The following is a 25,470-nucleotide window of genomic DNA, read 5'->3' on the forward strand; positions in this document are numbered from 1 at the left end:
CTCATTGCTGGTAATTTCTGGGTTATGGCCTTGTGTTAAACAATTTAGAGTTAGGCGTAGTTTAAAATTGAAATAACTTTGGCAATAAGTCTTGGTTTTCATGTGAAAAAGAAATTCCGGCGCTTTAGTATTGTTCTTCCATGAGGCTAGGGGAGTCGCAAGAGACACATTAAAGACAGAACGGTCAAAATGGATGCAGCAGAGGCCTGCCGCTTTTTACAGGTTGACGAGTGAACTGGTCTTTATGTATAAAATTGATAAATGGATTTAAATTGGATTTAATGAAGTTCAATGTAGACGCATGTTAGGGTTGGTTAAGGTCGGGAGATAATAATACGATGCAATAATGTGTATGCGTCTGTGCTGTACAGTCTGTTTTCACATATGGTTCAGTGTGTATGCGTGTGCTGCGCAATCCACAGGCTGCTTGTTAGTCCAATGTCAGACATGTCCATCAGTGGCATCCCTTGCTGCACCTCATGCGAGCCCCGCGCCGCAGCTGTGACGCACATTTCACCTCTCCCTGTGTTTACCTCCCAACCCCTCCCACCCCCATTTCTCCGTCTCCATGCTTCTTCTTTTCAATGAGCTTTTCCCATGCTTCGACTTTCCCCTCCCGCCCCACGTCCTTGCCTCAACAGCGAGCAAAACCTTTTATTATAAGGCATCCCAGGGTTTCACAGAGTCTTAAGGCTGTTTCTTTCTTAAATCCGTATTTAATGTGTGTGAGCATGCGTTGGGAGAATTTTTCCTGACCTTCTCTTCCTGCCACACAAAAAAATGCAGATCAACCCAAAGTTTGTATCACATCCTGCCGTTAAACCCCAGTCAAGGCCGACCTTCTGTAACTGGCAAGCTTAATCAAGAGCGAGAAAAGTTAAGACTCTGGTCACCTTTAGGTGTTGGTTGAGGCTTTCGCTCCAATATGAGAAATCAAATTCAATTAGTAGGATCAAGGGCAGGAAGACTGTATAGGCCTGAGCGACATAAGGGAAAGTGAGAGACTGAGAGAACTCAAGGCCGGATAATCCGGATCCTCCTTATCAGTGCCGACCTCTGGGAGGCTGTGTGTGGATCTTGACCCTCTGGGGGCTCCCTTTGGGGGTGAATGCCTTTTATTCCCCCCTCTGATCGGACTTCAAAGGCGACGCGGGGAGTGGCGGTCATCCTTTCTTTCATTACCAGGAGCTTTGCGCTAATCTGCGAGGGCACACCTGACGCCCCTCCCCTCTCTGAATCCCACAGATGCACCCACCTTCTCCACCTTTTCTTTTTCCGCCAGGGGGGCTAAATGCAGGGTAATCTGGATATAAAAGCGCTTTAATCCTCGGCAGTCGGGTCGCGTACTCCTGCACCGCTACCTGAAGCCTGGATACATTTCCAGAGCTTGTTAATTTGTTAATCAGAGCTGGGTTAGAGGAAAGGCCTAGCAGGGATCAGAGGATCAGTCAGAGTAGCTGTTAGTCGGCGGGGGAGTTACAACCTCTGACCTACCCATGAGGGCACGCATGGCATAGAGAGACACATTCAGTTATGGATTAATGAAACAGAAAGACATATGGTAAAAAAAACAGCCAAAATCCTGCCACTATTGGACTCTCGGTTGGACAAAACCAGCAAAGCATCACCCTGTGCACTGGAGAACGGTGAAAGCCATCGTTAGTATGCAATATGAATACAGTATAACCCTAAAGATGTATGTGTTGTTGTTTTCAATAGTGGACAAGTCTTTAAAACATTCAGGGTTCCAGAGAAATGTTTGACAAAAGGGCTCTTTTATCATTCACACGGAAGTTGTAACTTGTTACTCACAGTTAAAGAGTAACCCGTAATCGGCGGCTGTGGAGGCTCCTTCAAAGAATAATAGCCCCCCTGAGTGGTTTTCACTTGTTTTTCACAGATCAAGGTTTGCATGGTGCCAAAAAAGCAAGTTAAGGAGCCTTAGTTATATGAGGAGAACGTAAGTGCAGAAGTCACTGCATTTTTATGGGTCTAGCTGACAATACTGCACTGAAAACATTACATGTCCTTCCCTTCGAGGGATATTTGCTTTTCCTGGTTTTAGCTCGAGGGATACTTGAGGATGCCCACATGGAGCTTTCTTTAAGGCACGTCAGGTCACAGGCATACAACAAGAGTAGCAGTAGCTGTTTTTGTTATTTTAAATGTAAGTCCATTCTAACAGGAAAATGAATTTCCACTAACTTCATTTTCAGCACTCTGGATCTCAGTAGCGTTAGAGTTGATTTGCCAAGGGCCTCTGGAACGGAGAATGTAACAAGAAGTGTTTGGCTTCACAGTGCAGTGCTGGTGTGAACTGCACTCCCTGCCCCGGGCCTGTTCTCCGTATAATTCTTTCCCTGGGAATCCGTGGTAGATAAAGATCGATGTGAGGGTTGGAACCCTGCTCCCAGCCCCAACCTCTTGCTCCATGCCCCCCCCCCCCCCCCCTCGTCCACTTCTTCTCTTCCCTCACTCTAAATCTCTCTTCATCTTCTCATGACGAGCAGTAATTACAGCAGCTCCTCGGCCTCACCGCCAGAATGAGCTGTTTACATTGGGCCACTCGCCTCTGGCTGCTGTGGCCTGCCTCTCATCCCCCATTGAGCCCAGCGGGAGCAGCCACACAGTCACCAAAACGCGACCCAGAGCCCGCCAGGCCCGGCTCACCCAGGCTCCCACCCAGCCTCTTGTGCCCCGCCCGAAAACCCCACACAGCTCCATCAGTCATGTACTTCACATAACCCCTCTTTTCCCTCCCCTTTCTAGTGGCAGCTCGCTGCAGTTTGGATTTCCAGCCCAGCTGAGGGAAAACCATTTAATTTGTTGAAGGTTTTAGTGTAAAGAGGCAGGTCTCAGAGCCAACAGTTCTACCACACGCTGTTCTCCTCTGTGTTTTCTGTGCCTGAGGGTTGAAGCAGAATGAAAGAACGTACTCCCCTGTGCCGCTGCTGCGTACAGAGGAGGTATGTTTGTTTACACGCAGGCAGCCAGGGAGTGCTGTTTAGAGCTGCGGAGCCTGCACAGGATCCTTCTAGTCGAGCTGATGATGTGTTGCGTCGGGTGGGGCCGGGGGGGGGGGGCCCGCCCCGCCACTCTCCGGCCCTTGGACCCAGGTGCTTCCTGTCTGCCTGCTGGAAAAGTCCGAATGCGCCCATGATGGGCTAAGTCAACCATGAGCCTTGCGCCGTGGCTGCTCCTGCAGTGCCCTGTGGGACCAGCAAAAGGGCTTTAAACATCCAACTGTTTTTTTTCTCTCTCTCTCTCTCTCTCTTTCCACCTCCCACTCTCTCTGCTGTTCTCCTGGACTTTTGTAATAAAATAGATCCATTTGTCACCAACATCTGCAGAGAGAGTTAAATGTTGAGCAGGGAGCTTTGCATTTCTCATCTTATTGTGTGTTCCTCTCTCTATTCTCAGGTGTGGCCTGTTACATCGGCACAGCGAGCAGATTTCATACTTAAATTCTAATTTCGCCTGACAGTGTATTGTTCTTGCGTTTGCTTTATTTTTCGCATTGTTCTCCAAAGGAGCCCTGGAGTTGTACTCCAGTAATAATCCCAAGACAAAAGAATATTTTGGCAGATGTTTTCTCAAATGAGAAGGGATTTACAAGTTTTAGTGCCAGCTGTGGCAGTTCTATTAAGTATTTATACGCTCCCTAAAATATGCATTTTATATGTAACCGGAGATGTTGTCTGTTAAAAGAGCACAGGTCGACCTGCTGGAGCTGCATGCTCCTTGCAGGCTGGGTTTTGGATCTGGATAGAGGCTCAGTTCTGTGAAGATCATTCTTGACTCCTGTCCAGCTAGCCTTGCCCTAATTTGTAAAACCCAACACCGGAGGGATGGAGTGACCCCTGGTGGCTGTAGCCTGCACTTACACCCTCCAGAGCCTTTTCACTTTTCAAGGCGGCATGTCAAAAATGATAAGTCCTAGTGAAAGGAGCATGTCACTGGCGCTTGTTGTGAATTTTTATTTTGATGGCTCTCCACTGTAGTTACATGCAGTCCCTTATTTTACTAGCTGACTCACTTCTCCCCACCTGTCACGCTTGTGTTTTATGTCTGACACAAAAGCATTTAACCAACAAGCTCTGATTTATGAGTCTTCTGAAAGGTGTAATTCGAGGTTTGTGGTGAAAGCTCTGGAAAAAAAAAAAAGTGTCTCTTCGCTGTCAAGTCATGCAGGGACCAGCCATCTGTGCTCATCCGCACCCTCTCCTCCTCTGACACCCGAAGGTTCAGGCTTTTCAACCTGCGGCGAAGGGAAGAGGTGACAGAATACATTAACAACACCTCTTGTTCTCCTTCTTCCCCTCCTGCTGCGTGGCATGAGTCATCAGACGAGTCCGTCTGAGAGGACTAAGTGAGCGGCGGTAATAACGGACAGCCCCGGCGGAGGCATGGGAGTACATTAGTCGCTCGTAAAAAAGAGCTGATTGCACTCGCTGGCAGGCTGTTCCCCCATTGTCAGGTATTTCATCGGCCTCCCCCCCGAGGGTATCTACATGGCAATGGGTGCAGTTAAGGTGGTGTTTATTTCCAGGTACGTCTGTCGGCCCCGTCCGACGCCAGGAGTCTGTGTCTGCTGATAAGGCTGAGACCGGCTGGGAGGAGACAGAGACTCAAGGTTAATACCCACAGTCTGGGAGATGTTTGCTTTTGCTTTAGGGTAAAGTTGTACAAGAGAAACCTTATTCCCATTTGTCCAATGGAACAGCAAAGTAAATTACCACATTTCCCTACAGCCTTGTGAACTAGTTTATGGCAGGGACAACAGCACTTTATAAGTCATAAAAGTCGAGTGAGAAATCATTCATAACATAAAAAAAAAACATATTTTCTCTCTCCTAAATTACCATTTTATTGTTGTTTTTCTTCGACAAACATTTCAGAGGTTTATATTTTTATGTCAGTGCTGCATAATGCACCTATTCTTCGCTGTCTAAAAACGGGACAGTACTTTGAGGTCAGAAGGGTCACACCCAGCTTGACCCCGAGAGTCATCCCACGCCTTGGTGTGAGCAGTGACCTGAGCAATGACGGGCCAAGGTCAGCCACAGTTCACGTTTGTCCCCCGTGTCCCCCTCACTGCCACCCATCCATGGCACGCGGTTTAGGACTTCGACCTCCACAGAGGTTCAGCTGGTTCACCGAAGCTCCGACGGGGTCTTTCTGTCTGAGAGGGCTGGTGAATAATTATGGTTGCACTGGGGCCGGCAACTGTGACCCACTTTTAAGTTGGCTTGCATACCATAGCTTTTATAGACATATATGTGACGTGCCGCAGGAAACACTGACATTTAAGACCTTCATTTTCCCCCTGAATGAGTTGGATGGCGGGTATTTTGTTCTGTGCGGGTCTAGATGTACAGATAGGCAGAGAAAGACGGTCTTGGAGCCAGCTGTGGAAACAAGAGATAGTGAGTGAGCCAGTGAGGAAGTGAAAGGGATTTGGTGTGTAGGATCTGCACAGCTCTGCAGCGATGGAAGTTTTCATTTCCTCAGGATAGCTCTGGCTGTTTGAACAGGTGGGCCGACCCCCCCCCCCCCCTCCCCTCCCCTCCTGGGGCTGTAAACGCTCCGGCCCCTCTCTTGCCGACCGGTTTGTGCTCTCTCCCGGGCGTCGCATTCTTCAGTCCACAGCGCAGCAGAGCCTCCGGAGCAGGGAAGCGCCCGAGCACAGATCTTTTGGTCCCAGCTCTCTCTTTGCAGGAAAGCCCAAACAGACTCCGCACTAATGCTTTTCCAGCCATCCTCCTGTCATTGCTGTTATTACTGCTCCGAGCAGCTGGGCTGAGAGACATGGAAATGCTTGTTAAAGGGGGGAAAGTGAGCACCAGAACACACTGATTACAGAGGGTGAGGAGGGGCGAGAGCAGTGTGTTTTGGTGCATGTTTTGTGTGTTTTCCCCCCAGGGGCATGGATGCACCCAGACTGAGTCATGCTAGACTGGAGCCATGGCTCCGACTCCCTAAGCTCCTTTCCCTCTTTTTCCTCCTACCTCTCCTCCCACCGCCGACATAACCAGCTGGGCTCCTGAAACATCCAAACACACACACACACACACACACACACACACACACACACACACACACCCTCACGCTGGAGAGGTGCTTGATGGGAGGACAGAAGGAGTGATGAAATGCCAGAAGTAGTAGGAGCAGTGGGTGTGAGCCCCACATTGAGATTGATGGCCTGCTGTAGAATCTAGCAGGTAAACACCAGTGTGGCCCCTCCTCCCCCACAGAACGGCTCTCTGGGATTAGGCCACTTGTTGAAGCGGTTTCCACAAAACTCTCAGTTTACTAAAAGCTGCACACCCCCTCTTACTCTCATTTCATGTCTGTCTACTTGTTCATGCTTTACTTACCACCCCCTCTCCTCATTTCATTTTCCTTTTCCTTACTGAGCATCTGTGAGAGTCATTACAGCGTCTCTGTTTAACATGAAAGCCAAACAGAAAGCTTTGAAACGTCTTGAGGCTCCCTCGCTGCTCAGCATCAGTGTGTTCCCTCCCAGACTTTGTAAACGTGGCCAGTAGGTGGCGATATGACTCTTCAGAAGCTCACTCTGATCTCTCCGTAATAAGCAACCTCTCTTCCATGCCCTCATTTGATCCCACATTGCTTCAGCAGAACAATGTCTCGTTCCTGCTTTGTGTGTGATTTTGAAAACCCTGGATGTCTCAGAAAGTTTCTCAACTGCTTGATTTATTTTTCTTGTGTGTGTGGTAAGGGGGGCTGCCTGTCTGCTTGTAACGAGATAGATGAATATGCATTTGAAAGTGGAGCACATACAATCCCCCAAGCTTTAGAAATGTTGGTAGCATGTGAGGATAAAAAATGGTTTGCTGTTCATCAGGGAGCCACGCTAGAGGAGGCCAGCTGTGTTTGTGGACAAATGACCTGTTGGATCTCTCACACCCAATTATTTATCTCACACAGTATAGTATATTTTCTACAGTGTATATTGTGAGATCCTCACAATAGGGTAGACTGCTGTGGATTTTTGCTACAGCGACACACAGTATATACTCACCACCATTTTCTGCAGTTTGAGCATTATACGTCCTATATATAAGTCCTCAAGTTAACTGTATTGATAGATTTCAGAAGCTCTGAAGCTCTGAAGCCTCCCTGGCAGGTTAACCTGATTATGAAAGTATGAGGGATAAATACGAAGAAAAGGGAGACGATGTTTCGGAGCAGGATGGCCATTATTAATCCTTCTTTTATCTATTCTTTCTTTCTTGCTGTCTGTGAAGGTCTGACCTTGTGGATGTCACCCCCGAGGTGGACTCCTTCTGTCCCTCTCAAATTACACGACCTCTCTGTCAAATCAGAATCAGAATCAGAATCAGAATCAGAATCAGAAACTGTTTATTGCCAAGTAACATACATTACAAGGAATTTGCTGTGGTCTGAAGGTGCTATTGTTTTGATAACAAATAAGTAGAATTTACAAACAAAACAAGGCAAAACAATGCGCTCCAACAGACCGAGGCAGCCATCCGCGGCGCCATCTTGGAGCAGATAGAGTGATCGCAGCCCTCCAAGGGTTGTTTAGTCTGGACTGCAGGGCGGCAGCTGAATTCTCTTCTGTCTCTGCGAGGGTTTCGCTTATTATGTATGTTTTGCATGGGCAAGCTGTTTGTTTGTTTCCCCATCGGTGGGTCGGGGAATGTCAGTGAATGTGCATGCGATTGTGTGTGTGTGTGTGTGTGTGTGTGTGTGTGTGTGTGTGTGTGTGTGTGTGTGTGTGTGTGTGTGTGTGTGTGTGTGTGTGTGTGTGTGGACTCTACAATCCAAATCTCGGTGCTGCATGTATTGGCAGAGGACAGCGGCTTGGGGCAGATTTGTGTTGTAATCGGGAGTTAATCTCTGCCCTGTTGCTTGCTGATCAGCCCCTCAGGGCAGTCAACCCAGGCATGCATGTAACCCCCCCCCCCACCCCCAAACACACACTCCATATATCGGCAGCACTGCCATCCTTCAGCCCCTCCAACTCCCATCTGAACCAATAATCTCATTACCAAAGCGAGCGCACGGGAACAAGAGAACAAAAGCTCCAGTTCACCTGAACCCTCGTTCTCATTACACATCAAGAGCAGCATTAGTGCCCGCTGCACGGACAAAATCACATTCTCGGCCCGGCTCGGGTTGCATAACACGACTATGTGTGTAGCTGAGCCACCAGAGCCGGAGCTCAAGGCCAAGGCCCGCTGACGTAAGCGGGGTTGGACCGACTGCCCGACGTGTTTTCACTCTCAGTTCAGGAGGAACTACTTGAAAAACATCTGAATTACTTCGCATTTCTTGGCGCGTTCAGTGATATTTCAGAATCTGAATTCTTGTCGGGCTAATTGGAAAGGATTATCTCAAATTATTGTGCAGTTGAAAGGATGGTGTGACCTCAGGGGGCTAGTTGAGTTTGCGCAATCTTTAATTGTGGATCATTTTGATGGAAAACCTCATTCATTCTTCTTTTCACTGTGTAATAGCTTGTTTTTGTTTTGTAACGCACACACTCTGATGCCCACTGAAGAAGATCCACCGCCTCAAGAGAGAAATCTTTAACAATGGGACATCGCCCCTTGAAGAGAGCCCTTGACACTTTTGGGATGCAGGTTGCCATGGCTACGGTCGGAAACAGGTTGCGTTTCCTTGGCGACTGGGGTCCTGCCTGGCATGTGCATTAGCTTCATTGTTACTGTCCTCTCAGACGCTGCCTGCTGGACAGTCTCTTCATCACACACACATGAAGGTGTCCTTGGAGGAAAAAACTTCCAAGGTCGTTACGGCTTGATCTAATAGAAAATTCCTTGTCCATCCTATTCTATTAAATTCTCAGTTTCTAAAAGAATTGTCCATCTTTCTTTGCATTCATCTGGTTTTTGAGAGATTGTCTTTTGGAGTGATACTGAGGTTGGCTAATTGTTTTCCCTGCTCGCCCGTTTCTCCCATTAGGAGCCTCTGCGTGGTGAGGCGAAGGGGAAGCAACAGCGTCAAAGCAGAGGGGTTAGTGAGACACCGTGTCAACCTCTGGCTCTCAATGAGGAGCAGGGGGAGATATTACCTTGGGATGGCTAATGACCGCCCACTGGGACCTGGGAGGAGGAGGAGGGAAGAGACATGTGGGGAGTTTGGGTCATAAATTCAATTGTCTTTCCTTTTTTTTTTTTTTTTCTGCCTTGATTTTGGGCTTTTAGCATATATGCTTGACTGCCATACTGCCCTTCTCAGTCTGCAGAATCTTTCATGGATTTTTATTTAAATTTCCACATTTATTCACATTCATTCTTCGTCTAAAGTCAGTGACAGACCCAGAGTTTCCTCTGTCACTGATTAAATGGACACTCTCTGCCTTAAAGAGCTGCTTACTCTTAAATACACAGAATCCAAGTTCGTTTCGCTGAAAGGCTTTCCTGGTCCTGAAAGCTGTGTCAGAGGATTGTTGTCCCTGACAATAAGTTATAAGTTGCGCTGGAAACACTTAAATTTTCGATGCACCAATCCAACTTTTTCTCTCCAATTCCAATACCTCCACTCAGTATGTCTGCCAGTACCAAGTACTATATACCACACCGCACTGAACTCAATTAAATCACTTTTATGTAAGTAACATGAGGCCAGGGGCTGCTGTGGCACCCCGGCCGACCATGGCTGAATGAATGTAACTGGAAATGGAAAAACTCCCATTTTATAAAGGCATTATTTATTACATTTATTTAATATGGACCAGTTACGTCATGGCCAAAACCATATGCGCTTAATCGGGTCAGCATCGGTGCCATTGCCGATTCTGCATCTCTTTAGAAACACTGAGTCCTTGAAGACTTCTTGGAATGAAAATTGCCATTTAAAGATTACTATTAGCGCAGGATCCCATCTCTTAAACCCCAAATTAAGTTTTCAGATTTGAAAGACTGAATATTCAAAGCTAAATATAGGAGGGTTGGTTTACTTTAGGTCATGTATGTATCGGCCCCAATCCAAGCTGCTAACACGAAATGCACTTGAAGGCGCATGTTTGCTGGAGGTTTCCACTGATCTACAGTCTGGCTTGTGACTGGTGTTATCACATTCAGTTCTCATGTCTGTACTCTGTGACTGAATAATCACAGTCCTGGAATCTCCAACAGTAGATCAGTCAGTGTTTCCTGTCTACAGTTGTCCGCTTTTTGCATTCTGCTTTTGTATTCGGCTTTGATCCTCAGGTTTGTTAGCGTTAATCAGCTGCCTCGGTCTGTGTGATCTGCTGTCCGCAGCCGTTCACTCCAGCTGGCAGCACAGCCAGCCGTGACTGGCACATAATACCTCCTTACCTCTACCACTCAGCTGCAAAAATCGATCTTTTTTTTGTTGTTTCCGAGGCTGAGGGAAGTCCACCGGCTCGGAAGCAGTCTGAATGATGGCGTGTTAGCTGAGAGAGGTAGATAAGGAAGTAGTCAGTGGTGGACTGAGGAAGGAGCGCTTTGTAGTGAGAAGCTTTGACAGAGATAGATGAGGCTGAAAAAGCTTGAAGTGTGAGCCTCAATGGAAAGCTTTCTCTAGTAGAGTTTCTCTACGGTGGTGCATTTGGATACTGCAAATAGAGATGGTTTTAGCAGCACTATATTCACCGGAGCAGTAAATTAGTAGATTGTTATTTAGTTCTGTGTTTGGGATGTTTTAGCTGAACTATTCACTACATGGCCAAAGGTACATTTGACCGTTGCATTCATATATGATTGTTGAACATCTCATTTCAGAACCAGGGGCATTAATATGGAGTTGGCTCCCTCTTTGCTGCTGTAACACCCTCCGCTGTTCTGGGGAGGCAATCCACAAAATAGCGTAACCTAGCTCCAGCCTCAAGAGCAGTCATGAGGTCATTGGCATGTGGAAACAAACTTTCTGACGGTTGTCATCATAATAATTGTTGGTGGATACATGAGCGTGGATGATATTGCTGACCAGTTGGAGCTTATCACAGATAAATCTGCTACAGGACATCGACTGGATGGGTTGCCTTGCAATGTGGAAGAGATATTCATGGTCCCCAGAGGAAGAAGTCTCCGGACTTTGGTGATTCCCTGACAGTTCATGTAACACCACCAGCATGTCAAAGTACACTTTCAAAGTACATCTACTTGATGAATAGGCACAACGTTTTGTACAGACATTCCCTTACTTGTGTACTAGCGCCACCAGCAGGTCAACATTTGACTTTGTTCATGACCAAATCTAATGACATTCCCATAAGACCTCAGGTGTACTTTGTGTTTGGTGCTGATTAGCAATGGTTGGATGCTGACGTGCTTATCTAAGACGGTGGCTGTGTGGTAAACATTATACTCGATAAGAATCAGCTTCTGAACGTTGTCAGTATTATACACGTACAGCCTTACACAGCTGCTAACGCGACTGCAGACTCTTCTTGTCAAAGTATCAGTGTCTTTTTTTTTTGCCAGCATCTACAAAAACAGTGAATTTAAATCAGCTAATTATGACTTGAGAAGGGTGGTGCCAAATCCTCATAACACCTCGGAGAGTGTTTTTGTGAAAAGAGTTTTTGTGAAAAGCTAAATACAAAAGTGCTCTAAGTAAATATTTAATAGCCCTTCTTTAATTCCTGTTGTTGACATTAACATTGTCCTGGCTGCTCTTGTAGCGCCACTGACGGTCTTTTAAGGATCCGTTGAGCGTGTCCGTCCCTACACACTCAACTGTTGTGTCACAGTAGCCAGCTGCTCTGCCCTTCTTATTGTTCTGTGAAGTTGTTTTTCTTGGCAGAGGGTGAGAGTCATCGGCTGGTGGGGGACTGCCCTGTGGTTGAGGACCTCTCACCTCGTTCGCCTCTGGGGTCCCCCATCAGGCTGTCTGTGTCACAGCTTGATTGACGGGTACAAAGTAACCACTGTGTTGCTCCGGGGTCCTAAACTCACCCTTGTCACTCAGCTGTCCCAGGACAATGCCCGACTGTCCCACCTGCTCGATCTGCCTCTTTGTGTCCTTATTGAATTACAGCACAAGTTGGTTGCGTGCACTCCCGGAGTAATTGAAAACATGTGATTAAAAGGCAGGGATGTGCACCACTGAACGTGACTCGTTCCAACAGGAGCGCCGGTCAAATGGAGCCTGTGAAAGATGATATCGGCATGTGGCATCCTCATTATGAGGACTTAAACGTCCCCTTTGTAGGTGTTAATACCGGAGCCAGGATTTTTGAAGCGATTTGAAGGGATTGTGCCGACCTCAAAATGAAGTCATGTTCCACCAGGCTGCTGCAGACAGAGCAGCCTTTTAAGGTGCCTCCTCACTCTTGGCCTTGTCAGGGTGTTTGCTGGGATACAGCAAGGCTGCTATCCCTCATCTTGCTACTGTACTGAGGGAGGATTTGAAAACGGTCCAGTTGCTCTCTTCTTGCAATATTATTTTTTCTAATATATATTGTATCCTTACTTGCAAATCCCTAATCCAAACTAACCCTTGTTTAGTCCGTGAAATTTCAGAAAATGCTGACTAACACCAGTCAAACGTTCACAAACTCCAAGTTGACGTCTTCACATTGCTAGTTGTGTCCAATCAACTGTAAAATATTCACTTTACAATGATATAAAGCAGCAATTCCTCACGTCTCAGGAGCTGGAAACAGCTGGAATGCCTTATCAGAATTGTTGCTCATTCGACTTGTTTTGTTTCAGCACTACAGCATAGCTTCACCACAGGCAACCAGATGATCCTTGCACCTCAAATATCCACTTTCCAAGAACTAATTCCTGTCAAGTTGGAGTGAAGTGTCGTCTGCGCCAGCTAAAAGACACGTGTCCTCGTAAAGTGGGACAAAGGCTAGGTATCCCATTAATAGGGGGATGGGGTTATCCGTGGGCATTATTTCACACATCTATATCTGTCTGCAGTGGCCCCCTTCTGTCATGAAGTAAACCACCACAGGCAAAGAAGAGATGTCTCGGTACAGGCACACACACACACACACACACACACACACACGCGGCAAGGTGCATAATTGTTGCTTTCAGTGAGTGTCCGGGCTCATGAATGTGTGCTCTGTTCTCATTGCTACTCCTGATTACCTTAATCCTCCATCTGAACTCAGGCCTGTCACACGCACCGAGGGATCTGAGAGGTCAAAGATCAAACCATCCCCCCTGCTCGCTCCCAAAATCACTGTCTCCTCATTAAGCTCTCTACCTTTACCTTCTCTCCCTCCCTTTCTCTGCATTTACACCCCCAGTCCCTGCTCCCTCCCTCAGTCTGTTGCTCTTTTTATTTCTCTTTCCCCTCGCCCCTCTGCTGCTCTTGAGAGAGTGAGGATGGTTCTCTCTCTCCCTGTCTCTCTTAATGGACTGGGTCCTCTCAGCATCAACACAGCATTGTGCTCTTTAAAGGCAGCATTTGCAGGGTACCTCAGTGCAAATGAAGTTGGAATGAGATGGAAATTACAGGCTTGGATTCTTTAAAAGCTTGCTTCTGTTTTCCTCCCGTTCCATTTGGAAGGGAGTGGGCTGTAAAGGGGTAAAGTGTGTGTGTGTGTGTGTGTGTGTTTGGGGGGGGGGGGTGCAGTGCAGTTCTTGTTATTTTCAATCAAACACACTCCTTCTGAAGATGTGTTGGTGGAAACAGTGCTCGAGAAATTATATTTGGGTTAATGATGCTCAGAGCATCAAAGGAGAAACCTGCACTTTGGGGCCATTTTCCAATTCTCAATTTGAAGTGAAATACACTGAGCCCAGTGGCTGAATCAGAAATGAAATGTTTACAGCCAGCGCCTCATAATGACATTAGTATTTTCCTGTTGTCCTGGCAGCAAAGTGTCACCATAATTGTAGCATATAATGTCTTTCATTTTGAAAGACGCACATGCTAAAAAAAAACAGCTTTATTATGATCCACAGAGTTGTTTGGCAAAGGCTCTACTCCTCTTGTTTATTTGGAAAATAACAGCATTAACATCTTTTTGCGGTTGTCATTCATATTTCCATTTCAATTCATAACTGTGCATGCTTTGCATAGCATTAGGACGCTTGCTGAATAACACATCGGCACACTAAATGCTTCCGGTTGCATTCTAAGAGCCACTTCGCGAAATCATTTAGGTGCATTTATTGACATGTGTCACAAAGTCATTTTCCGTTCAGAAAATGCTAATGGCATTAGCATTTGCTAAAAGCACCACTATTTTGGGTAATCATTGGATCAGTAGTGGAGAATGGGGACATTGTACACACTTTGGATTTCTTGGGAGTTGATAATTAAATTGACTTTGGGCAAACCTGGTTTGTATTGTCATGAGCAGATGTGTCATGGGAAGATTTTGAGAGGAGTTTATTGGCGAAATCTAATTCATTACAGGCTACTCGTGACTGTTATCTGCATAATCAGTTATGCAAAATCATTCAAACTGCATCTTGCTTCTATAGCCATTTATACATATTCACTGGTCACAAATTTGTAGTAAAGACAGTAATTGTGACAATGACATCCTGCACCCAACAACGATTATACACTTTCTTTACCTTTTGAATTTTCCTTATAATCTGAAAGGCTATCCTTCCCCAAATGCATTTTAGGAAATGCTAAATATTTTTTTTTTTTTTTCAAATCAGAACAATGCAATCTTGCAGTATGTAATCTTTTAAACCCTGGAGCTATATGGATAGGATAAAGGATAAAGAGCAAGGACAGATAAGCTGAATTCGTCATATCAGTGATGAGCTGATGTGTTGCTCAAAGACATTTTAACTTTCAAAGTACCAGTGACAGAGAAAACGATTTTTTTTTGTGGTTCGTCTAATCCAAAAGGTCAGCCCTCATCATCAAACCAGATTGTCTCAGGTATCCTGTGGGATTTCCTGGTTAATGATGATATCCAGTGTACAACTTGTCATTTCACACCTCTTCAAAAATCCTGGAATAGTTAAAGAGACAGTGTTCATCTAAACCACTATGTCGCCAGCTAGACGCATGTATGTTGGAGGATTTTCCTGCCTTTTTCTTGGATTGGGATATAGAATCTACATAATGATAAAATATTAAAAAGCCCAGACCCCATTTTTCTCTGCCAAGGGAACATGAAGAACTCTTACATCATGCCTGTGTATTACCTCTGCATGTAAAGGTTTATTCGGCCAGATACAAAGTGGTAACTATCCGTCAAAGTGATGGTTAGAATAGGTGTCGTCTGGCAGCCGCCGGAGCCGCTGGAGCCTGACTCATCTGAGCTGACTCATCCGAAGAGGAGCGGACGTCTCGCTTTGAAATTGCTGACTGACTCGGCAAAAACATCAGGGAGTTGTGAATCGGCCTTCCCTGCCCGCGAGGCCTCCGAGGTCACGTGGCGAAGAGCTTTACTGACTGGTCAAGACATCCAGTTAGCATCACTAGCAATTTCATCAAATTCTGGTGGAGTGCTGAAGACGGGAATGTGTGTAAAGACAATATTTCCCCCCTTCCGGGGTGGTCGGCTCATTTATCACAGCTGACTTTGGGCCGTTAAACCCGGCTCTCCGTATGGGTATTGAGACATTTCAGTGACGTCAGTCACTTACCTGTCAATGACCTCGGCTCTCGCTCCGAGCTTTTTCATTTGGACGAGCACTGTAATGTAATGAGATAGAGGGCTGAACATGGGCCTTAGGCTATAACTCACTCTTCAGAAGCTTTCAGTCAAACAGGTTAACATACCCCCCCCCTTCCACCACAGAAACTAAACCACATTTACCGTAACGTGTAGACATTGTCAAGGGGTCTGCTATTATTTCAATTTCTAGTCATTCCTTGCTTTAGGGCGAGCCTCTAAATGTCAGCCGTGCTCAGGAGGTGATAATAATTTGCAGGTTCCTTCTGCAGTGCAAGCAGTGCTGTCGGTGGCAGTAGGTGCACGTGGGGAGAAGATATCATTCAGAGGGAACTGGCATCAGCTGTAAGATCTAAATGTGTACCAGAGGATATTGCAGAATTTGGGAGAATTGGGATTCATTATATTGTGACTACAAGGACGCGCCAAAGACAGGTCAGGGTGGGAGTGTAATGCAGCCTGGAGGAGGCTGTTATGGCCGACAATACATACCGCTACCATGACTGGTTTGTTTCCCACTGAACCTCTTAGCCAACTGTGGGAAATGTGAACACATCGCCTACCTTCCACCTTACGTCCTCGCAATCTGGCCCTTCACAATGTTCTTGAGAGTGTGTGTGTGTGGGGGGGAGGGGGGGGTGCGGGACTTGCTCTTCTCTTGATATAGGCAGTTCTGGTTGTGTTAAATGGCTAAAAATGATGTATGGTTAAGTTCCAAATAGTTCCAATAGACCCCTGGCATCACTCAGGTGTTTTGTATCAGTGGTTAATCTCTGTATTAGTCACCCCCACCCCCACCCCCCTCCCCATGTGTGACGTCAGCTGGGTCTCTTCAATCTTTTCCTGCCACATATTCTTCGACTTCGAAGACTTCGACAACAGAAAGTCCACGTTCCACTTTGTAAGCTCCTCTGCCTACTGCATCGGCGGTGTGTGCACCCACGCTTCCTCACTCTGTGCAGCTGGAGGCCTTCGTCGGTAACTTTGGCTGCCAACACGCCGGAGCAGCCCGGAGTGATGAAGGCTTGGGGAATTAGCTGGTGACAGGAGCTCCAGAGTTGGCGGAGCCCTCCAGGGAGCCTCAGAGCGGAGTCACATCATAGAGCCCTGCCCGCTCAGTACAGGAGAGGGGGGTGAAATACAAACTCCGTTTTAATATCCCGCCTAATAACTGTGTTGACAAGCGCCACCTTCTGCAAGAATGTTGTGGCATTTGGATAATTAGTTGTAAATAGTATCGTAGTATAGTAGCAAAGGTTAGGAACTAAATACAGGTTTCTCATAGGTGGTGGGGCGGGGGGGCTGTCGGACTTTCGGCCGGGGAACAGGCCAAGAGAATCACAGCTAGAGCTACTCGGTCTGCACTAAGACCAATTCATTTACACTTAAACTCATCCTGTCCCTGCCTGCATCCATTTGGCATCAGCGCCGGCTCATCTAGGAAGCCAGAAAGCTGTCCTGTACACACCTTTTGTGGGTGAGGTTTTTTTATTTGAAGAACCTGACAGAATTTTCTATTTTAGAAAAGCGGGTAACGTTTTTTGGCAGAGCGACAGAAGGCTCCCACTCCGACGAACACACACGAAAAACGATAATTGCTTTTGTGTCATAATGTCTGTGTAAACCACCTCAGTGACCGCACCGCAACAAATGCCTGAAGCTGAAGCTGGTTTTTCCAAAATCCCAAACAATGAAGGTGATTTTACTCAGCCCAAACCTAAATTATGTGCATTTTACTGTCAGGCTGTTGATAATGGGAAACAACTTCAGGGAACTAGAAAAAAAAGGAAAACAGCTTTATAGATTTAAATCTTCTGTTAACAAAAAAAAAAAGGATTTGAATCCCAAAAATGTCCAATATCACAAATATATGTGTGAAAGGAGCATTATTGTAGCATTTTAATACACCAGTCTCGTTAACATCCACTCATACTTAAGTAATTACTCTGAAGTGATAGTAATGGCATTATTAGTTGTTTGAGTCTCTAATTAAACTGTTTCGGTGGCTGTCATTCCTGCTGGCTGGGCTCCCTGTTGGCACAGGATCTGGCTTCCAGAGTAAATAGGAGTACAAAGCTGACAGCTGTCTGATAAATTATGCACAGCCCAGTGTTTCAGAGGTGGAGACACACACACACACACACACACACACACACACACACACACACACACACACACGCTCGCACCCACATCACATACACACTGATCCAAGCACGCTCAGGCCCCAGCGGTACAGTTGAGAGGAACTGGAGACTCATTAAACTCCTCCGCGCGTTTAGTTTGTGTTTCTGCCCCGTTGCCTCCTCTGTGGGTTTAGCGTGTCTCTCTCCGTCTCGTGTGTGTCGGTCTTCTTCACACCTTCTTTTAACATCCCCTGTGTTAGCTCTCGCTCCATCTCGCTGCTCCCGGTGGCTCATCTGGTGTCTCCATTAACACGGTGGCACCGTAGCTCCCTTCCCCTCTCGTATCCTCCACAGATCAGAGGGGCTGATGTGAGGGCTCAAACCAAACCAAATCAAGGGAGGCTGAGCTGTGGCCAAAGTCTTCTCAGTGGAGACCAAACCTGTTGACCTGCGTCTTTTGTAAGACCCCTTTTCATGATTGCTAAACTAATCTTCATGTGTGAAATCGGTGGAGTGGCCCTTTAATCAGGGGGACGCCTCCCATGGACGTTTGACCACTTAAGGTAAATTTATACTTTCCACATCTGCAATGACGTAACTTTTATCAGCCGGTCATGTTTTGCCAGTGGCCCAAAATCAAGCTTTACATGCCTACATGCACGCCAGCTGCACATGTCCAGTCAAACAGACAGCAAATGTAGTATGTACAAAACCACGTCCAGACTCTGACCTTCTGTAGGGACAACTTATTAACAACTGCACACATGAAGGATTATTGTCTTTGAATGGCTTAATAAAGGCACCCTGTGGAGTTTTTGACCACAAGTAACGCTATGGAGCATTGTCTTCATGAGTGGGTCCCTGTGTTATTAGTCTTGTGTGCGCACAGGGAGGCACGTTGATGCGCATGAGCACTCGGTGACACTTTCCTGCTAGTGATTTCATGTTTTTCTCAGGATCGACAGGTGGCAGCAATAAGCTAAGAAATGCAGCATGGCGCGAGCAAAGGCAGAGAAGAAGAATAAGACTGCTAGCAGGTGTAACACGGGCGTAAACGATGGAGTTTCCAAAATGTGTTGAACGTTTTCTAAGGACAGAAATGTGCAACACATTTCTAATTACTTATAACTTACTTATAACACGTATAACACTACCGTTGATGTGGGCTCATCATTAAGTGAGAAACCCATGACTCTTAATGACTTAGTTATGCTTATAACTGCAGACTCGATGGCTGATTAAAAGAGTGAAAAAAGCATTCTATGAGTTACAACTTATAAACCCTTTATAAAGGGGGCCTTGTTAGAAAGTGGTACCCTTTGCTTTAAGTAGCGGCCCACTTCAGACTGTTTCCAGAGTCTGTCTGTCCAGTCGTGTTGGAGAAAGGAAAATTTAAGCATCCTCCTGTTTATGTTATTCAGCATTTGTGGTTTCACCCCCACAAAAGCATGAAGTTGAGGACAGTGGAAAGTGTTATTTTCTTTTCTTCTGACCTCAAGTACCATGACGTTAATCCGGCCTCCGCTGATGCACAGAACAATGACATTCTATACGACAGACTTGCCACAGTACAACATTCCCCGCATGGATTTACAATATGTAGCCAATTTAGTTTCCCCCGTCACTCATATCATTCTTCATCTTCCACCCCCCCCCCCACTCCCCCCATCCTGCCGTCTGGACAGCGCATTAGAGTCGTGCGAGACGACCCGGACATCGTGCTTTTTCCTCCTCGTGTTATCACCATCAGCCATCGCTCTCCGGTTTCTTCACATGTTGCCACGTTGTCACCTTTTGCAGACTTTGTCTCCACACCCTTTTTTAACAAAAAAAATAAAATTCCTCCATTCTGATCGCTGACATCTCGCTTCCCACGATGTAGAGATAAATGGCTGCTTTGGCATTGTGCCACATGGCGGGCCGAAATGTTGAGGTCAGGTTACGTTCATTTCAGTGGGTCTGCCCTGATGCTGAAGACAGTGAGGGTCATGTATATGCAATTGTTCCTGGGCCACACGCTGTAAACCTTCAGACAGTCAATTAAAGGAATAGTTCAACATATTCTTGCCTTGAGTTTGATAATAATCCATACAAAAACCAAACAATTTACTCTTTTATCGATGTTATGTGCCGGACTATTTCTTCGCCGGCCAAGAAATAGTGGGAAGTAACCCCGCCCCTTAAAATGTGGTGTTTATTCAGTTTTTGTACATATTAAAGTGAGATATAACATGTTAATTCAATATTGTATCAATTATAGTTGCCCAGCATTTGCTAGAATGAACATTTCTGTCTTGTGGACTATTTGAAGTCGTGACCTTGTGGTCTGGGAAATTGTGACAACCATTTTTCACAATTTTTTGAGATTTTTTTGGAGAAAACGATTAATCAATTAATACATTAAAAATAGTAATTACTTGCAGCCCAGGTAGTAACTGTAAGCTTTGTTTGTAGAAGCCATATTCTCCAGGTAAAACTGTCCACTTTTGAGGAGCATAAAGAGCTCGGGCTCGCCGGGGGGTGGGGGGGATGTATGATGTATTAGAGAGTGATACACCACACAGGGACAGCGATCACCACCATCCCGCTGTGGCTCTAGTTAAAGCCATGACTTTTAAACTGTGTCCCAGTGGGACGCAGAAACAACACCAGGCGGCCTCTATGAATATGAATGATCCAGCCAAGCATAGATCAAATGCACAGAACCCAAGGACCACGTTGCTAATTGGGAGGGGGCGTGGTCACCTCTGGCCCTCTTGTCTCTATTTAAAAAAAAAAAAAAGAAATCTCAAATGTTGATGTTTGTTACAACAAAGCATGACATTATTATCGTTTGGTCTCGCTCCCGCTGAGATAGGAACCTCTGACACTGTGTCAGCGTCTAGACCTGTAATGAATAGAAGTGTGTGTGTGTGTGTGTGTGTGTGTGTGAGCCCACAGATCTACACACACCACAGGGATGGAGGAGACAGGTTTCGTCACCAGAGAAGTCGAGAAATTTAATCAGCAACAGACAAAATGAAATCTCTCAACACGGTGGCGGACAGTGTGCAGACAGCGTTGCTCGTGGTTGAACGGGTCCTCAGTTGGCCTCTCCTCTCCATGTTTTACTGCTGCTGATTATTCATTAATATGCATATTTTCTTTCTTTCTTTCTGCAGCAGCTGCCGTAACCTTTAGTGCAGTTGTTCGTATCAGAGCGCCGTCTCCGTTTTGACTTTGTGAATGGGATAATCTCAGTGTGAAAGAAAGATTAGCCGGGCGAGAGCGCCGGCTAAAACTCTCCGCTGATCCCAGCCCCGGGCACAACAGCAGAGCTAATGTGAGCGTAGAATTAGTTTTTCATGCTACTCGGGATGAAAGTTTGAGCCTAGCACCCAGACAAGCAAAGCCCCGCAGTAATTATGAATGATTGTTAAGTTCACACAGATACCTGCTGCACTTCGCCCGAGGCAACTTTTTGTGACCACCACTTCTTCTGCTTTAAGGATCTTATTTTATTTCTTATAAGATTTTTTTTTTTTAAGATTCTTTGGTTATGTCTGTGGGAAAAATATGATAATTTATTGGCTTTGGTTAATAGCTCTCAGACAGAATGCAAACACAGAGATTAAATGGAAAAGTGAAATCTCATTATCCAAATTCCCATCCAAGTGTTTTTAGGCTGTCTTGGAGAAGCGCTGGAGCTGCGGAAGTTTGCTGATAGATTGGGTTCAGTGGACACATCTGGCTGGAGGATATGCCAGTTTCTCGGTTTCTCCCAAAGGACCCCCCCCCCCCCCCCTTTCTTGCACCGTGGACTTAATTGAGTCAATCCTGTGTATTTCGCAGCAGTGGTGGGATCAAAGCTGCATCTTCTGCCTGTAGAAATATAAAGTTTTCCGATCCCGACAAACCAACAGATTGTAACCAGCAACAGCATTTGTCGCCCCTTCTTGCCCCTCATGGACAGTTATCTTTGGTCGGCTGTGTGGCACCAGAGCGAACAGCAGGACAGATGCCAGGTCTGGCGCATGCAGCCGTACCCATTGTCTGCACACAGGGCAGCGGCCGCGTACAAAGACCCAGACAACTGTACCGTACGGCAGCACGCATGAGATGCTCCGCTGGGTGAAGTTTGTCCGGCTTGCACTGGAGAGGGCCGGCATAAATATTTATCTGGTTCATTTGTTTTCCCTGTCTTTGGCGCCTGTGTGTTTGGGGAGAAACACACAAGGAAAGAATGCGTCTCTGTGTGCTGGATTAGTGTACCAGAGGTCACCAAGTGCTAATTTAACTGGGCCATGGAAAGGGTATGCTGTAACAAAGCTGCAGAGCGTGGCTCTGGACGCGTAAGTCACAAATATTTGGGGCTTAATCCGTTGTCACAGATGAATGTCTTCTTGTCACACTGGATTTCAAATTAAAAGTCTGGAACTGTTAACAAACACGCTTCTGGGATCCCTCGAGAGAAACATATTAGTCTTGTCATGAAAAGAAAAGGCTCTCTGTCGCGCAACTTGTTTCTGCACAATAGATCTAATGATGCTCATTAGTTAAGAAGACTTCGTCTCAGCCTCTTTGGCGAACCCCATTCACGAGTTGGCCGCCCCCACTCCTCCTTCCTCATGAATAATCAATGAGTGGCTGCTTAATAAACATGAGGGGGTGTATATAGCCGAGCTCGGGCACTGGCCTCCGTAAGCTCAGCAGAAAAGGCTGAGAGAGCATCTGAGAGGGAGGGAGGGAGCATGTGAGGCAAGGAGGGTGGGGGGGAGTGTGTGTGAGAGAGAGAGAGAGAGAGAGAGACGAGGCTGAGCCACAAGCTGGGGGGAAGTCAATCCTGTCAGCCAAAGCCGTTGTGTGGCGGTGGAAGAAAAAAAAAAAAAAAAAGAGACAGAGCGGACAGAGGGAGTCGGTTCCGAGAGGAGGAGAAGATATCTGCCTCCACTCTCTCCCTGTCTTGAGTGGCTGGAGGGAGAGCCTGGATGGTGTGATAACCTCCACCATGGGATGCAGCCTCTGTACCCTGCAGAAGCCTGAGGAGCAGTATAAACTACTCTACGAAGTCTGCCAGGTACTGTGACCAAGCCTCAGGAAGAGTTCTCCAGACTCTTTTCGGGTTGTTACGTTGTACTTTTTTTTTGCTAAGAGCCGCGGTCAGTTTTAGTGTTTCGCCGTGTTTTCTGACTCTGCTCCGCACACGTCTCCGGGGTCACTGGCTGAGTGGGAGTGGGAGTGGAGTGGAGTGGAGTGGAGTTGTCGCAGGCTGGAGCTCCTGCAGCTGAGCAGCCTGAACTCTGGCCACAGGGGTCAGCGAGAGGTGGCGCGCTGTTGCTTAAAGGAGGGGGTGATGAAGAGGTGACAGCTCTCTCAATGTGTCTGCTGGTGTGTGCCGGTCGCTGCCCACCTCCTCATTGTCGACTGAATGCTGACTCTGGGCTTTCCGGGCTTTAACCCCTGTTTGACTTTCACTACTAAAGTTTATATTTAACACTCCAGTGCTTGTTTTGCACTTTTCTCTTCCACCAAAGAAAACAGAGCCAGGCGTGTTACTGATGCACCATTAACACACAAGGAGAATGTTTTCACCAGAGCACTAACAGCTTTTTTCGTTCTTTTTTTTTTGTGTGTCTTTTAAACGATATTTGTGTACAATCCTGATTAGTGCTGAAACAATGAATTAGTTAGTTGATCAACTAAAAGTTCACTGACGAAAATGTTCCGGTTCAAGCTTCTCAAATGTGAAGAATGACTACTTTTCTTTGTTTTCTATCAATGTAAATTAAATATCTTTGGATGTTGGTCTGACAAAACAAACAATCTCAGGACATCAACATGGACATTGATTTTGTGATTTATTTTATAAATGATTGAGTTGAGAATGAGTTGCCCCGATCCTGAAATTCAAAATACGTTCTTGGTTAGGATGTTTGAGTTTGCATGTTATCTCCCCAGAAGTTGTTCAGAATTTCAAAGCCATCTTCTAACTTTCTGTCTGAATCTCCTCCAGCGCTGTTCTCAAAATCATTAGATTGTGTTTTCATATTGAAATCCGAATGAAAATTAGCTGACTGGATTTTTATATATTCCTTCATTGGATCAAGTGGGGGTGTATCCTTGGCTCTGTGACTGCCATGCAGTTCCCCAGAAGAAAACTTGCAGCATGTTGCCATCCTCTGTTGTTTGCTGCGGTGTCAGCTTTAATTGAGACAGCGCACTCAGAGAGCTGTTTTATTCATCTGAGTGTGTTTGGATTCTGGAGCCGGTCCGGTCTAATGAGTGAAAGCACCGGGCCGTCTGACAGCAGACAGTGTTCGTCTCAGATGGACTGTGTTGTGTGTCTATGAGGACTGGTTTCTGTAACACGCTCAAATCAGTTTTTTTTGTGTGTTTTTGTCGGGGGGTTTTTTCCCCTCTGTCGTTCCCCCGATAATGGACCCCAGCCAAGTGTTATCCTCCCATCACACCAAATTACATCTCCATTTACTGCACAGGGTGCCGGGTGGCTAGTGGCTGGTTTAAATGAACGTAATGATCAAGCTCTCTGTGGATCTTGCTCATTATTCCCCCCTAAAAAACAGCTCCCTCCCATCAGGGGAAGATAACACGGGGAGTCTGACATTGTGCCTGCACATAGTTCAGCTTTGATCAGGTCTGTTCATGAAAAGAAAAAAAAAAACGACTAAAAGGTTTTGGCTTGTCTCAAACAAAAGATGTGTGTTATGCTGTGACATAATAAATGGATTATGGGTGCTAATATTGGGGTCAGAAAGCCCTCCACTCCTCCACCCCCAACCAACCACTAATAACATAAAAAACGTGGTGTGTGGACGAGGGCTGTCACTTCTTTTGTTCTGCTTTCTGTTCAGTCATCTCCCCTGTCAATTATCCTGCACTGGCAGGCCGTTCACTTGCAGTCTTTACATTTGTCAGTTAGTCCGTCTGCCACCGGGGCTCTGCGGGCAAAGTCAGTGTCCCTTGGTTTAACATGACAAGCCATTTGTCACTTCGCTGCCCTCAGACGAGCCAATCAGCCGGCCTCCATGACAGCAGAGATATCACAGATGATTTCTGCTGCACTGGGAATGTGTATTCTCTTTCAAAAGGTGAAGAATAGTGATGCTCTGTCATGGAAGGAATTTGTCATTCCACCCAAGTCTTGGCTGGGACGCTTTTTCTTTCATATTTGTCAGATTGTTTTCCAAAGGTGGAAACCTCGAAAAAGCTTTTCTTTAGGGCCGCAACTACCGATTGTTTTCATTATCGATTAATCGGACGATTATCTTCTTGTCTAGTAATAGTGAAAAATGTCCATCACTGGTTTCCAGAGCTGAAGGGGACGTCTGTCAAATGTCCTGTTTTGTCTTACCAATCGTCCAAAACCCAAAGACATTCAGTTTTATCTTCACATGAAACAGAGAAAAGCAGCAAATCTGAAAGCAAAACGTTATTTAACCAACCCTTTGGCTGCCAACACGTCGTCAGTTATCCTCAGATGTGAGAAACCAAAGACTTGAAAGGTATCCAAATATTTTCCTCAGTCGGGTGGAGAGGGGCCCAGCCATAGTTTGGATGTCTCTATTTTTGGTTCCCATCATCAGACAGACCTGTATACTAGACTTGGATCTGAGTCGGGCTGAAGTTGAGACTTTAAAATCTTGATCCGTTTTGACCTGGTAACGTTCCGAGGCCACATCTTGCACGTCATTATTTTCCTTGGACCCAAAGAGTGATTCGATTAGAACAATAATACAACTAGGAGCTTAATCATTTTGTCTG

The 25,470-nt window shown here is 46.1% G+C and overlaps 1 protein-coding gene across 4 annotated transcripts in view; it reads left to right on the forward strand.

Moving 5' to 3' along the window:
* The window catches only part of pdzrn3b (PDZ domain containing RING finger 3b), an 89,065-nt gene that overhangs the window by 46,993 nt on the left and 16,602 nt on the right, over positions 1 to 25,470 (forward strand). For 2 of the 4 annotated variants that reach the window (XM_070902612.1, XM_070902611.1), the window contains exon 1: positions 22,697 to 22,765. The exons of the other annotated variants lie outside the window; for them this stretch is intronic. In XM_070902612.1, coding sequence (XP_070758713.1) covers positions 22,697 to 22,765 — 69 coding nt within the window. Of the gene's footprint in view, positions 1 to 22,696; positions 22,766 to 25,470 lie in introns of those variants that run through there. 4 annotated transcript variants of the gene reach the window in all.

The sequence above is a fragment of the Enoplosus armatus genome, chromosome 3, assembly GCF_043641665.1.
Source record: "Enoplosus armatus isolate fEnoArm2 chromosome 3, fEnoArm2.hap1, whole genome shotgun sequence".
Taxonomy (NCBI): domain Eukaryota; kingdom Metazoa; phylum Chordata; class Actinopteri; order Centrarchiformes; family Enoplosidae; genus Enoplosus; species Enoplosus armatus.